Raw genomic sequence first — 14,734 nt, 5'->3', positions numbered from 1 at the left:
AAGTCATGCTCTGTGCGAAATTCTACAAGGAGGCTTCCTCTTTCATTTCTTCCCCCCAATCCATATTCACCTACTATGTTTCCTTCTCTCCCTTTTCCTACTGACGAATTCCAGTCACCGATGACTATTAAATTTTCGTCTCCCTTCACTACCTGAATAATTTCTTTTATCTCGTCATACATTTCATCTATTTCTTCATCATCTGCAGAGCTAGTTGGCATATAAACTTGTACTACTGTAGTAGGCATGGCTTTGTGTCTATCTTGGCCACAATAATGCGTTCACTATGCTGTTTGTAGTAGCTAACCCGCACTTCTATTTTTTTATTCATTATTAAACCTACTCCTGCATTACCCCTATTTGATTTTGTATTTATAACCCTGTATTCACCTGACCAAAAATCTTGTTCCTCCTGCCACCGAACTTCACTAATTCCCACTATATCTAACTTTAACCTATCCATTTCCCTTTTTAAATTTTCTAACCTACCTGCCCGTTTAAGGGATCTGACATTCTACGCTCCGATCCGTAGAACGCCAGTTTTCTTTCTCCTGATAACGACGTCCTCTTGAGCAGTCCCCGCCCGGAGATCCGAATGGGGGACTATTTTACCTCCGGAATATTTTACCCAAGAGGACGCCATCATCATTTAATCATACAGTAAAGCTGCATGTCCTCGGGAAAAATTACGGCTGTAGTTTCCCCTTGCTCACCAGATGGTAGTGTTTTGTCAGGACTGGCTCTCCCAAGGCTATCTGTAGCTCTAACAGAATGTTGTCTACTCCCGGGGCATTCTTTCGACTTAGGTCTTTCAGTGCTCTGTCAAACTCTTCACGCAGTATCATATCTCCCATTTAATCTTCATCTACATCCTCTTTGATTACCATAATATTGCCCTCAAGTACATCGCCCTCGTATAGACCCTCTATATACTGTACTCCCATATTTTTGCTTTCCCTTCTTTGCTTAGAACTGGTTTTCCATCTGAGATTTTGACATTCATGCAAGTGGTTCTCTTTCTTCCTAAGGTCTCTCTAATTTTCCTAAAGGCAGTGTCTATCTTACCCCTAGTTATACATGCCTCTACATCCTTACATTTGTCCTCTAGCCATCCCTGCTTAGCCATTTTGCACTTCCTGCCGATTTCATTTTTGAGACGTTTGTATTCCTATTTGCCTGCTTCATTTACTGCATTTTTATGTTTTCCCCTTTCATCAATTAAATTCAATATCTCTTCTGTTACCCAAGGATTTCTACTAGCCCTTGTCTTTTTAACTACTTGATCCTCTGTTGCCTTCACTATTTCATCTCTCAAAGCTACCCATTATTCTTCTACTGAATTTCTTTTCCCCGTTCTTGTCAATTGTTCCCTAATGCTCTTTCTGTAACTCTCCATAACCGTTGGTTCTTTCAGTTTATCCTGGTCCCATCTCCTTACATTCCCAACTTTTTGCAGTTTCATCATTTTTGTGGTCAGAGTCCACATCTTCCCCTGGAAATGCCTTACAGTTTAAAACCTGGTTACTAAATCTGTGTCTTACCATTATATAATCTATCTGAAACCTTCCAGTGTCTCCAGGCCTCTTCCATGTATACAATCTTCTTTCATGATTCTTAAACCAAATGTTAGCTATGATTAAATTATGCTCTGCGCAATATTCTACCAGGCGGCTTCCTCTTTCATTCCTTACCTCCATTCCATATTCACCTACTACTTTTCCTTCTCTTCCTTTTCCTAATACCGAATTCAAGTCCCCCACGATTATTAAATTTTTGTATCCTTTCACTATCCGAATAATTTCTTTTATCTCACCATACATTTCTTCAATCTCTTCGTCATCCGCGGAGCTAATTGGCATATAAACTTGTACTACTGCGGTCGGCTAGGGTTTTGTGTCTATCTTGGGTACAATAATGCGTTCACTGTGCTGTTCGTAGTAGCATACCTACACTCCTATTTTCTTATTCATTATTAAACCTAATCCTGCATCACCCCTATCTGATTTTGTATTTATAGCCCTGTAGTCACCTGACCAGAAGTATTGTTCCTCCTGCCACCGAACTTCACTAATTCCCACTACATCTAAACTTTAACCTATCCATTTCCCTTTTTAAATTTTCTGTTTTGGTTCTCCTGAAAACTATGTCCTTCTGAGTAGTCCCCGCCCGGAGATCTGAATGGAGGATTATTTTACTTCCGGAATATTTTACACAAGAGGATGCTTCCATCATTTAATCCTACAGCAAAGCTGCAAGCCCTCGGGAAAAATTATGGCTGTAGTTTCCCCTTGCTTTCAGCCGTTCGTAGTACCAGCACAGCAAGGCCATTTTGGCAAGGCCATTTTGGTTAATGTTACAATGCCAGATCAGTCAATCATCCAGACTATTGCCCCTGCAACTACTGAAAGGCTGCTGCCCCTCTTCAGGAACCACACGTTTGTCTGGCCTCTCAACAGATACCCCTCCGTTATAGTTGCACCTTCGGTACAGCTATCTGTATCGCTGAGGCATGCAGGTCTCCCCACCAACGGCAAAGTCCCTGGTTCATAAGGGGACCAATCTCCTATTATCCAATCAAATCTTTACTGGAACCAATAATGTACAGGGTTATTACAAATGATTGAAGCGATTTCACAGCTCTACAATAACTTTATTATTTGAGATATTTTCACAATGCTTTGCACACACATACAAAAACTCAAAAAGTTTTTTTAGGCATTCACAAATGTTCGATATGTGCCCCTTTAGTGATTCGGCAGACATCAAGCCGATAATCAAGTTCCTCCCACACTCAGTGCAGCATGTCCCCATCAATGAGTTCGAAAGCATCGTTGATGCGAGCTCGCAGTTCTGGCACGTTTCTTGGTAGAGGAGGTTTAAACACTGAATCTTTCACATAACCCCACAGAAAGAAATCGCATGGGGTTAAGTCGGGAGAGCGTGGAGGACATGACATGAATTGCTGATCATGATCTTAACCACGACCGATCCATTGGTTTTCCAATCTCCTGTTTAAGAAATGCCGAACATCATGATGGAAGTGTGGTGGAGCACCATCCTGTTGAAAGATGAAGTCGGCGCTGTCGGTTTCCAGTTGTGGCATGAGCCAATTTTCCAGCATGTCCAGATACACGTGTCCTGTAACGTTTTTTTCGCAGAAGAAAAAGGGGCCGTAAACTTTAAACTGTGAGATTGCACAAAACACGTTAACTTTTGGTGAATTGCGAATTTGCTGCACGAATGCGTGAGGATTCTCTACCGCCCAGATTCGCACATTGTGTCTGTTCACTTCACCATTAAGAAAAAATGTTGCTTCATCACTGAAAACAAGTTTCGCACTGAACGCATCCTCTTCCATGAGCTGTTGCAACCGCGCTGAAAATTCAAAGCGTTTGACTTTGTCATCGGGTGTCAGGGCTTGTAGCAATTGTAAACGGTAAGGCTTCTGCTTTAGCCTTTTCCGTAAGATTTTCCAAACCGTCGGCTGTGGTACGTTTAGCTTCCTGCTTGCTTTATTCGTCAACTTCCGCAGGCTACACGTGAAACTTGCCCACACGCGTTCAACCGTTTCTTCACTCACTGCAGGCCGACCCGTTGATTTCCCCTTACAGAGGCATCCAGAAGCTTTAAACTGCGCATACCATCGCCGAATGGAGTTAGCAGTTGGTGGATCTTTGTTGAACTTCGTCCTGAAGTGTCGTTGCACTGTTATGACTGACTGATGTGAGTGCATTTCAAGCACGACATACGCTTTCTCGGCTCCTGTCGCCATTTTGTCTCACTGCGCTCTCGAGCGCTCTGGTGGCAGAAACCTGAAGTGCGGCTTCAGCCGAACAAAACTTTGAGTTTTTCTACGTATCTGTAGTGTGTTGTGACCATATGTCAATGAATGGAGCTACAGTGAATTTATGAAATCGCTTAAATCATTTGTAATAGCCATGTATAAAGTTTTGAGATTATTGAAACACTAACGTTATCTCATGGTATTCCTGCCTGCGGATGGCAATAATCTGATCCCTTTCTTCATGTGTGCTCTGATAAGAATAACAGTGAAGCAGGAATGGCCACACTGTGCTTCTCATTTCTGGTTCCAGGCCTCCAAAAAATATATCCTGCAAAGAAAAATGAATCACTATCACAAGACAAGCAACAAATTTGCAGCCAGAACTCTAGTTTCGACATAAACTTTTACATGTTATAAGGATACATATAACAGATCTTAAATATTAAGTTTTAAAATAATAATAATTAGAAGATAACACAATTAAGCTAGTTCCCTTTAAGAACATTCTTAATGGATTTTATGTATACAGACTGAAGTGTTGAGTGAAAATTTGTACCAAGGCTGGGAATCGAATCTGGGTCTCTTGCTTACTGGGTAGGTGCACTACCCACTAAGTCACCTCAGCACACCAGTTCGCACAACTGCATGGATTACCCTGGCTCCCCTCCCTCCTCGATCCAAATACTCACTGCTGCCCCAGTCTACTTTAAATTCCCCCTTACACACAAAATTGTGTCATTTCATTTGTATATGTACTTGCATCTGGGTTTCAGGGTGGATTCCCCATTTACATTTGATGCTTATGTGCTATTCCAGAACATGGACAGCCTCAAAAATTCTGTTCATGTGTAAGAGGGAACTTACAGTAGACTGGGGCAGCAATAAAAATTTGGAATGAGGAGTGAGGCATGCCTGGGTAATCCACACAGTTTTGCGAACCGATGTGCCATGATGGCTTAGTGGCTAGCACATCTGCCTAGAAAGCAGGAGATGGGAGTTTGATTCCCGGCCTTGGTACAAAGTTTCACTCACTGCTTCAGTCTATATACATAAAATTATATCTGCATGAGATCAGTAAAGCCTCTGAAACTGTGTCATTTCATTTGTGTTCTTAATGGAAATTAATTATGAAAATTATTTTTATAGTTTTTGAGTGAATAACAAACTCCCAGTATTGTGAAACTCTCTCCTATCCTCAAATGTCATTATTGTTCTTATCTTCAGTCCAGAGACTGGTTTGATGTCACTCTCCATGCTACTCTATCTTGTGCAAGCCTTTTCCTCTCTGAAAAACTACTGCAACCTACATTCTTCGGGATCTGCTTACTGTATTCATCTCTTGGTCTCTTGGTTTCCCTCCATGATTTATACAGCCTCCCCCCCCCCCCCCCCCCCCCCACACACACACACACACTTCCCTCCAACCCTTCAATACTGAACTGGTGATCCCATAATGTCTTGGAATGTGTTGTATCAACTGATACCTTCTTCTAATATGAAAAGGATAGACTGCTACTCACTATATACCGAAAATGTTCACAGAGATTCACAACATAAATACTGCTAAACAAGTAAGGTTTTAGCCAAAAAGCATTCTTTTGAATTAGACAACACACATACAAATACAACTCTCTCATACAGGACCACTGCCCCCCCCCCCCCTCTCTCTCTCTCTCTCTCTCTCTCTCTCTCTCTCTCTCTCTCTCTCTCTCCCTCTCTCTCTGTGGCCTGTCTGTGACTAAACATTTCCACTATGTGGTGAGTATCAATCTATCCTTTTTTCATAATGCTGTTATTAATCCATCCTGGATTTTCCATTGTTTGATCGCTTCTTCTAGTCAGGTTGCGCCACAATTTTTTTTTCTCCACAATTCTGTTCAGTATCTGATCAGTTACAGGATCTACTGACCAAATCTTCAGAAATGTTCTGTAGCACCACATTTCATAATTTCTAAACTGTTTATTGCCCATGTCTCATTTCCATACATGGCTACACCCCATATAAATACTTCTCAAAAAAGACTTCCTAACACTTAGATCTATATTCAATGTTTACAAATTTCTCTTCTTCAGAAATGCTTTTCTTGCCATTGCCAGTCTACATTTTTATATCCTCTCCTCTCCGGCCATCATCCATTATTCTGCTACCCAAATACTAAAATCCACTACTACTCTAAGTGTCTCATTTCCTAATCTAATTCCCTCAGCATCACCTGATTTAATTTGACTACATTCAATTATACTTCAAGTTTGGAAGGTAGGAGACGAGATACTGGCAGAAGTAAAGCTGTGAGTACCGGGCGTGAGTCGTGCTTCGGTAGCTCAGATGGTAGAGCACTTGCCCGCGAAAGGCAAAGGTCCTGAGTTCGAGTCTCGGTCGGGCACACAGTTTTAATCTGCCAGGAAGTTTCAATTGTCCTCTTTTTGGTTTTCTTGATGTTCATCTTACATCCTTCTTTCACAACACTGTCCATTCTATTCAACTGCTCTTCTGCCTCTGACAGAAATAATGTGTCATCAGCACACTTCAAAGTTTTTTTTTTCTTCTCCCTGAACTTTAATTCCCACTCCAGATCCCCCCCCCCCCCCCCCCCCCCCCCCCCCCCAGGGTTGCCACGAGTTTCCCCAAGTGAAATTCCAAGACATAAGTTGACAAATTAATGTAAGGACTTCTGCATTTCTAAACATGTGAGGAAAATCTTAAGTACTAACATCAACATCTTTTAGACAGAGAAAGCAAGCCGAATGGTATATGTGTTTCATAAGACCATTGACGTTACTTTATTTCAATAAATCAAAACACATTTTGTGACAAAAATTCACATTTTGTTGGAGTTGCAAGACAGATTTAAAATACTTTCACTGATTTTAAAAATAACCCCAGAAAAAAAGTAGGCCTCTTGAAAGAAGTGTATAAGGCAGATAAGAGTTGTGTAAACCAACACCACAGGTGATCACCAATAAAAAGTTGGTTCTACTATGTTCATTATTGTCAGTTATTACACACTGTATTATGTCTATTATTTTAAGGTATTGTGTGGTGTTTCCTTCAAGAAATACATGAGTACATAGCAAACAAACTGCCAGCGATTGCCACCATTTTCTTCTTCTTATCGTCCATTCTTTCTAATATATAAACTAATTTTGAAGTCCAAAAAGTACTAGAATACATAAAATGTCTATAAAATGCCATGCTGTACAATGCACTTGCGGTGAGACAGTCACAATTCCTGAAATCCATCGCCCATGGTCTCTGTCCTTCCGAAGAGCACCACAGTCCAGGGTCCATGGATAAACAATGAAAATCTGCTGCATTACGCCACACACAAACAGACCTGGCCTGCGAGGAGATCAGTGAGACTAAATCCAATGGGCAGGGACTGCACATTAGTGGGAAATGGTGAGCTTGAGATCGGCAGGCCCAATCCGTTAGAGATACTCACAGAAATGGCCTGCTGTTTTGGCCCATCATGGAAGTCGACTCATGTGGCCAACTATTCGCGTCACACACACTATGTTGATGAAATGAGACTGCAGTGATCAATCCACACAACAGATACTTGCGCAAAAACTCGGAGTGTCAATATCAATGAGGATAGCTAGCAACAAACTGTAAAGACAGGCACATCGAAAAGACAATCACACTCTCACAACTAAATTTTTGGCCATAGCCTTTGTCAGAATATGAGAGCACACACACATTCACACAATCACTCAGACACAACTCATGTACACATGATCGCCATCTCTGGCTACTGGGTCAACAGTCTCAGAGAATCAGATCCAAGAAAACCACTCCTAACGCCTCCCTGCTTCTTGTCAGCAACAGCTAGGCTAGCGGCAAGATGTTGTGGCAGCACTGACTGCAAGCTGAGGGGAGAAGCAGTAAAGAATGAGGGAGCAGGGAAGCAGCACATGTACTCAGCTGCACCCATCCAGTGATGATGCATGACATCTCAGTGAACAAACCACTTTATCTACAGAGACAAAAACCAGATTTTACCCATGTTTTTTATTTTTCAAATTTCTCTGACATGTTTGAAATTCCTTGATTTCCAGAATTTGTGGCAACCCTGCTTTGGTTTTCTTTATTGCTTGCTCAATGTACAGATTGAATAATGTCGGGGAAGGCTACAACCCTGTTTTGCTCCCTTCTCAACCACGGTTTGCCTTTCATATCCTCAACTCTTATATACTGCCATCTGGTTTCTGTACAATTTGCAAATTGCCTGCAGCTCCCTGTATTTTACCCCCACTACATTTAGAATTTCAAAGAGAGTACTCTAGTCAACACTGTCAAATACCTTCTCTAAGTCTGTGAGTGCTATAAATGTAGGTTTGTCTTTCCTTGATCTATGTTCTAAGATAAGCCACACGATCAGTATTGCCTTGCCTGCGCCTACAGTTCTCTGAAATCCAAACTGATCTTCCCCGATGTTGGCTTCTACCAATTATCCCATCCTTCTGCAAAGAATTTGCGTCAGTATTTTGCAAACATGACGTATTAAAACTGACAGTTTGGTAATATTCATACTTAGCACCTGCTTTCTTTGAAATTGGAATTATTATAGTCTTCTTGAAGTCTGAGGGTATTTTGCCTGTCTCATACATCTTGCTCACCAGATGGTAGAGTTTTGTCATGGCTAGCTCTCCCAAGGCTATCAGTAGCTCTAACAGAATGTTGTTTACTACTGGGGCCTTGTTTTGACTTAGGTCTTTCAGTGTTCTGTCAAATTCTTCACACAGTATTGTCTTTCTCTTTTCATCTTCATCTACATCATCTTCCATTTTCATAATATTGCCCTCAAGTAAATCTACCTTGTACTTCTTCCACCTTTCTGCTTTCCCTTTTTGCTTAGGACTAGTTTTCCATCTGAGCTCCTGATATTCATACAGCTGGTTCTTTTTTCTCCAAAGGTCTCTCTAATTTTCCTGTAGACAGCATCTATCTTATTGCTACTGATACATGCTTCTACATTCTTACATTTGTCATACAGCCATTCCTGCTTAGCCTTTTGCACTTCCAGTCCATCACATTTTTTAGACGTTTGTATTCCCATTCGCCTGCTTCATTTATTGCATATACATATTTTCTCCTTTCATCAATTAAATTCAGTATATTTTGTGCTACTCAAGGATTTCTGGTAGCCTTCATCTTTTTACCTACTTTATCCTCTGCTGTATTCCCTGTTTCATCTCTTAATGCTACCCATTCTTCTCCTACTGTATTCCTTTCCTCTGTTCTTGTCAGTCATTCCCTAATACTACCTCTGAAACTCTCAACAAGCTCTAGTTCTTTCACCTTATTCAGGTCCCATCTCCTTAATTGAATACCTTTTTCCTATTTCTTCAGTTTTAATCTACAGTTCATAATCAATAAAATGTGATCAGAGTCCACATCTGCCCCTCAAAGTGTGTTACAATTTAAAATCTGGTTCCGAAATCTCTGTCTTGCCATTATATAATCAATCTGAAACCTTCCGGCGTCTCCAGGTCTCTTCCACTTATATGACCTTCTTTCATGATTCTTAAACGAAGTGTTAGCAATTATTAAATTATGTTCTGTGCAGAATTCTATCAGGTGGCTTTCTCTTTCATTCCTTTTCAGTATTCCAAATCACCTAAAATTTTTTCTTCTCTTCCTTTCCCTATTGTTGAATTCTCGATCCTCATCACAATTAAATTTTCATTTCCCTTAACTATCTGAATAATTACTTTTACCTCATCAAACATTTCTTCAATCACTCCATCATTTGTGGAGCTAGGCGGCATATAAATTTGTACTACTGTGGTGAGTTTGGGCTTCGTGTCTATCTTGGTGACAATAATGCATTCACTATGCTATTCATAGTAGCTTACCCACATTCCTATTTCATTAGTAAACCTAATCCTGCATTACCCCTATTTTCATAAATACGTTTATCTCACCAGAAGTCCTGTTCTTCCTGCCACCAAACTTGACTGTTTCGCACTGTATCTAACTTCAACCTATCCATTTCCCTTTTTAAATTTTCTAACCCACTTGCCCAATTAAGGGATCTAACATTCCACACTGTGATCCACAGTGTATGGAGATGCTACTGTTGATCGCAGTACAGTTAGTCGTTGGGTAAGCAGGTTATGTGATGAAAGTGGGCTCCAACAGGTTGGTCCAGAATTTTACCGTGCGAGTATACTGGCGCTGGTTCCAAGATGGCGTAAGGCAGTTGAGAGGGATGGAAATTACGTCGAGAAATGGAAATATTGTTCCTAAAGGATGTATCTACACACCATAAAACTTTCAAACATGTAGAATAAAAGATGGATTTTTTAAAAAATAGTGTGCATTTCTTTTGGAGTGACCCTCGTAATTGACTGCTCCAAATGATGGATATTATTACTGTGGAAAGTCCAGGATGTGTGAGTTGTTCTTGTGTGAATGTGTGTGAATTTTCTACCTCTGAAGAAAGACTGTGCACAAGTTGAGATATTTCTATCATTCTTTTTCATTGTGCCTATCTGCAACTCAACATTTTCTGTATGTGGTGAGTAGCAATCTATCCTTTACATACTATCAGTGTGATACAATAGAATTATTACAATAATAGGCAGATCATCCTGTATCAGAAGGGGAAAAGTAGAGGGAGGGAGGGGGGAGTAGGGGCAGGGGGAGGTATTTGAAAGTGCAGATCATTCTGTATCAGAAGGGGAAAAGTAGAGGGAGGGAGGGGGGGAGTAGGGGCAGGGGGAGGTATTTGAAAGCAGTTAGAATTCTTTTCCTGCACATTGAGGGGTGGAAGCAAAGGGTTCACTGGTTAAATGTGTCTCCTGCACACACAGCATCTCGGGCCGGAATGCAGCATCACGTGGGATGCAAGCAGCAATCTGGAGGGAGTGGGGAAGGGAAAGGGGAAGGGATAGCAGTGCACAGGTAGGGAGAGAGATGAACGCTGCCTGGTGGAGTGTGCAGTAATTAGCCTCCAACAGGTGCAGTGTCAGGAGATTGTGGGGCAGGGAGATCACGAAAAAAGGAACAAAAAATGAGATAAGGGGGGAAAGATGGGTGGATGTATTGGCAGTGGGCTGTAAATAAACAGGGTGGGAGTTGAGAATGGGGAGGAGATGATAGGACATAGGGGGTGGAAACTGTTGGGGGAGGATGTGGGGCAATATGTTACTGTAGGCTGAGGCCAGGGTAATTACGGGAGCAGAGAATGTGTTGTGAGGATAACTCCCATCAGTGCAGTTCAGAAAAGCTGGTGGGGGAGGGAAGGATCCAGATGGCTTGAGTAGTAAAGCAGCAATTGAAATCAAGCATGTTTTGTTCAGCTGCATGTTGCGCCACAGGGTGGTCTACTTTCTTCTTGGCCACAATCGGACTGTGGCTGTTCACCCTGGTGGACAGCTGGTTGCTAGTCATAAAAATACAAAAAGCTGTGCAATGATTGCAGCAGAGATGGTAAACGACATGGCTGCTTTCACAGGTGGCCCACCCCTGATCATTGATTACCTATCACCGTGCTCTGAAACGGGGGGACATCCTACCCGTGATACTTTCATTCCCTCCTGAAGTGGTGTTCCACTGCCCACCCAAACTCCACAATATCCTAGTCCATTCCTGTGCCACTCCCAATCCCAACCCCTTGTCCTATTCCAGTCCTGTCACAGGTTTATCCTACCCCATCAGGTGCGAGACCACTTGTAAAAGCAGCTATGTCATTTACCAGCCTGCTGCAATGACGGCACGGCTTTTTATATTGGTATGACTACCAACCATCTGTCCACCATGATGAATGAGCACCGCCAAACTGTGGATAAGAGCAAAGTAGGCCACCCTTTGGCACAACATGTAGAGAATCTTTTCCTACACTGTTGATATTCCTACCTGGATTTTCCATTGTTTGATCTGAATCTAACACTTTGTACAGATATGAATTGGGAATGATCACATCGGCTCAGATGTGGATAAAGCAGGTGGTAGGTTTTGGTCTTTTGGTAGAATACTGGGGAAGTGCAGTCAGTCTACAAAGGAGATTGTTTACAAATCACTTTTGCAACCAGTTCTAGAGTACTGCTTAAGTGTGTGGAACCTGTACCAAATAGGAAAACATGGGATAGTGAATGTGTACAAAAAAGGCAGCACAAATGGTCACAGGTTTGTTTGATCCATGGGAGAGTGTCACAGAGATACTGAAGGAACTGAACTGGAAGACCCTTCAAGATAGACATTGTGACGAAGCAAACTGGGATATTTTTAATTCCCCTTTTGTTTTGCCATCTGCCTCCTTAAATTCGCTTTTTACTTTTAACTATTTACCATTAGCATCTACATCTACATCTACATCCATACTCTGCAAGCCACCTGACGTTGTGTGGCGGAGGGTACTTTGAGTACCTCTATTGGTTCTCCCTTCTATTCCAGTCTCGTATTGTTCGTGGAAAGAAAGATTGTTGGTATGCCTCTGTGTGGGCTCTAATCTCTCTGATTTTATCCTCACGGTCTCTTTTTGAGATGTACGTAGGAGCGAGCAATACACTGCATGACTCCTCGGTGAAGATATGTTCTCGAAACTTCAACAAAAGCCCGTACCAAGCTACTGAGCATCTCTCTTGCAGAGTCTTACACTGGAGTTTATCTATCATCTCCGTAATCCTTTCATGATTACTAAATGATCCTGTAACGAAGTGCGCTGCTCTCCATTGGATCTTCTCTCTCTCTTCGATCAACCCTATCTGGTACGGATTCCACACCGGTGAGCAGTATTCAAGTAGTGGGCAAACAAGTGTACTGTAACCTACTTCCTTTGTTTTCAGATTGCATTTCCTTAGGATTCTTCCAATGAATCTCAGTTTGGCATCTGCTTTACCGACGATTAATTTTATATGGTAATTCCATTTTAAATCACTCCTAATGCCTACTCCCAGATAATTTATGGAATTAACTGCTTCCAGTTGCTGACCTGCTATATTGTAGCTAAATGATAAAGGATCTTTCTTTCTATGTATTCGCAGCACATTACACTTGTCTACATTGAGATTCAATTGCCATTCCATGCACCATGCATCAATTCGTTGCACATCCTCCAGCATTTCAGTGCAATTTTCCATTGTTACAACCTCTCGATATACTACAGAATCATCCGAAAAAAGCCTCAGTGAACTTCCGATCTCATCCACAAGGTCATTTATGTATAATAGCAATGGTCCTATGACACTCCCCTATGGCACAACTGAAATCGCTCTTACTTCGGAAGACTTCTCTCCACTGAGAATGACATGCTGCGTTCTGTTATCTAGTAACTCTTCAATCCAATCACACAATTGGTCTGATAGTCTATATGCTCTTACTTTATTCATTAAACAACTGTGGGGAACACTATCAAACACCATGCGGAAGTCAAGAAACACGGCATCTACCTGGGAACCCGAGTCTACAGCCCTCTGAGTCTCGTGGACGAATAGCGCGAGTTGGGTTTCACACAATCGTCTTTTTCGAAACCAATGCTGATTCCTACAGAGTAGATTTCTAGTCTCCAAAAAAGTCATTATACTCAAACATAATACGTGTTCCAAAATTCTACAACTGATCGACGTTAGAGATGTAGATCTATAGTTCTGCACATCTGTTCAACGACCCTTCTTGAAAACAGGGATGACCTGTGCCCTTTTCCAATCCTTTGGAATGCTACGTTCTTCTAGAGACCTATGGTACACTGTTGCAAGAAGGGGGGCAAGTTCCTTCGTGTACTCTGGGTAAAATCGAACTGGTATCCCATCAGGTCCAGCGGCCTTTCCTCTTCTGAGCAATTTTAATTGTTTTTCTATCCCTCTGTCATCTATTTTGATATCTACCATTCTGTCGTCTGTGCGACAATCTAGAGAAGGAACTACAGTGCAGTCTTCCTCTGTGAAACAGCTTTGGAAAAAGACATTTAGTATTTTGGCCTTTAGTCTGTCATCCTCTGTTTCAGTACCATTTTGGTCCCAGAGTGTCTGGACATTTTGTTTTGATCCACCTACCGCTTTGATATAAGACCAAACTTTCTTATGATTTTCTGCCAAGTCAGTACATAGAACTTTACTTCTGAATTCATTGAATGCCTCTCGCACAGTCCTACATTTCGCTTCATGTAATTTTTGTTTGTCTGCAAGGCTTTGGCTATGTTTATGTTTGCTGTGAAGTTCCCTTTGCTTCCGCAGCAGTTTTCTAACTCGGTTGTTGTACCATGGTGGCTCTTTTCCATATCTTACGATCTCGCTTGGCACATACTCTTCTATTGCATATTGTACGATGGTTCTGAACTTTGTCCACTGATCCTCAACAGTCTGTTTGTCACAAGAAGGTCTAATATGTTATCGCCACAAGTCGGTTCTCGGTTTAACTGCTCAAGGTAGTTTTCAAATAATGCACTTACAAAAATTTCACTGGATTCTTTGTCCCTGCCACCCGTTATAAATGTTTGAGTCTCCCAATCTATACCTGGCAAATTAAAATCTCCACCCAGAACTATAACATGGTCAGGAAATCTATTCTAAATATTTTCCAGATTTCCCTTCAGGTGCTCTGCCACAACAGCTGCTGAGCCAGGGGGCCTATAGAGGCATCCAATTACCATGTTTGAGCCTGCTTTAACCGTGGCCTTCACCCAAATTATTTCACATTTCGGATCTCCGTCAATTTCCTTCGATACTATTGCACTTTTTATCACTATAAACACGCCTCCCCCTTCACTGTCCAGCATAATATTATCTGCATTTTCATAAAAAAGAAAGATTGGCCCTTAGTTTTAAAGAATATAACACCAGATCTAATTTTGTGCTTAGTTTTATGTATGATAATTGATTTTCTAATTTATTTTGAGTATTACTAGTTACTACGTTTCATTATACGGCAAAATCAGTAATTGTTTCATAACTTAAATTCTACTGTTGATGTATAAGCAAATATAAATTCTGTACTAACTATAAACA

General features: G+C 41.4%; 1 protein-coding gene across 2 annotated transcripts in view; it reads right to left on the bottom strand.

The window, feature by feature from the left end:
- The window catches only part of LOC124777464 (TBC1 domain family member 16), a 99,921-nt gene that overhangs the window by 43,832 nt on the left and 41,355 nt on the right, over positions 1-14,734 (bottom strand). For both annotated transcript variants that reach the window (XM_047252887.1, XM_047252888.1), the window contains exon 7: positions 3,973-4,112. In XM_047252887.1, coding sequence (XP_047108843.1) covers positions 3,973-4,112 — 140 coding nt within the window. The remainder of the gene's footprint in view (positions 1-3,972; positions 4,113-14,734) is intronic.

The sequence above is a fragment of the Schistocerca piceifrons genome, chromosome 2, assembly GCF_021461385.2.
Source record: "Schistocerca piceifrons isolate TAMUIC-IGC-003096 chromosome 2, iqSchPice1.1, whole genome shotgun sequence".
NCBI lineage: Eukaryota > Metazoa > Arthropoda > Insecta > Orthoptera > Acrididae > Schistocerca > Schistocerca piceifrons.
Note: the sequence above shows the minus strand (reverse complement) of the source record. Positions and strands in the feature narration are given on the sequence as shown.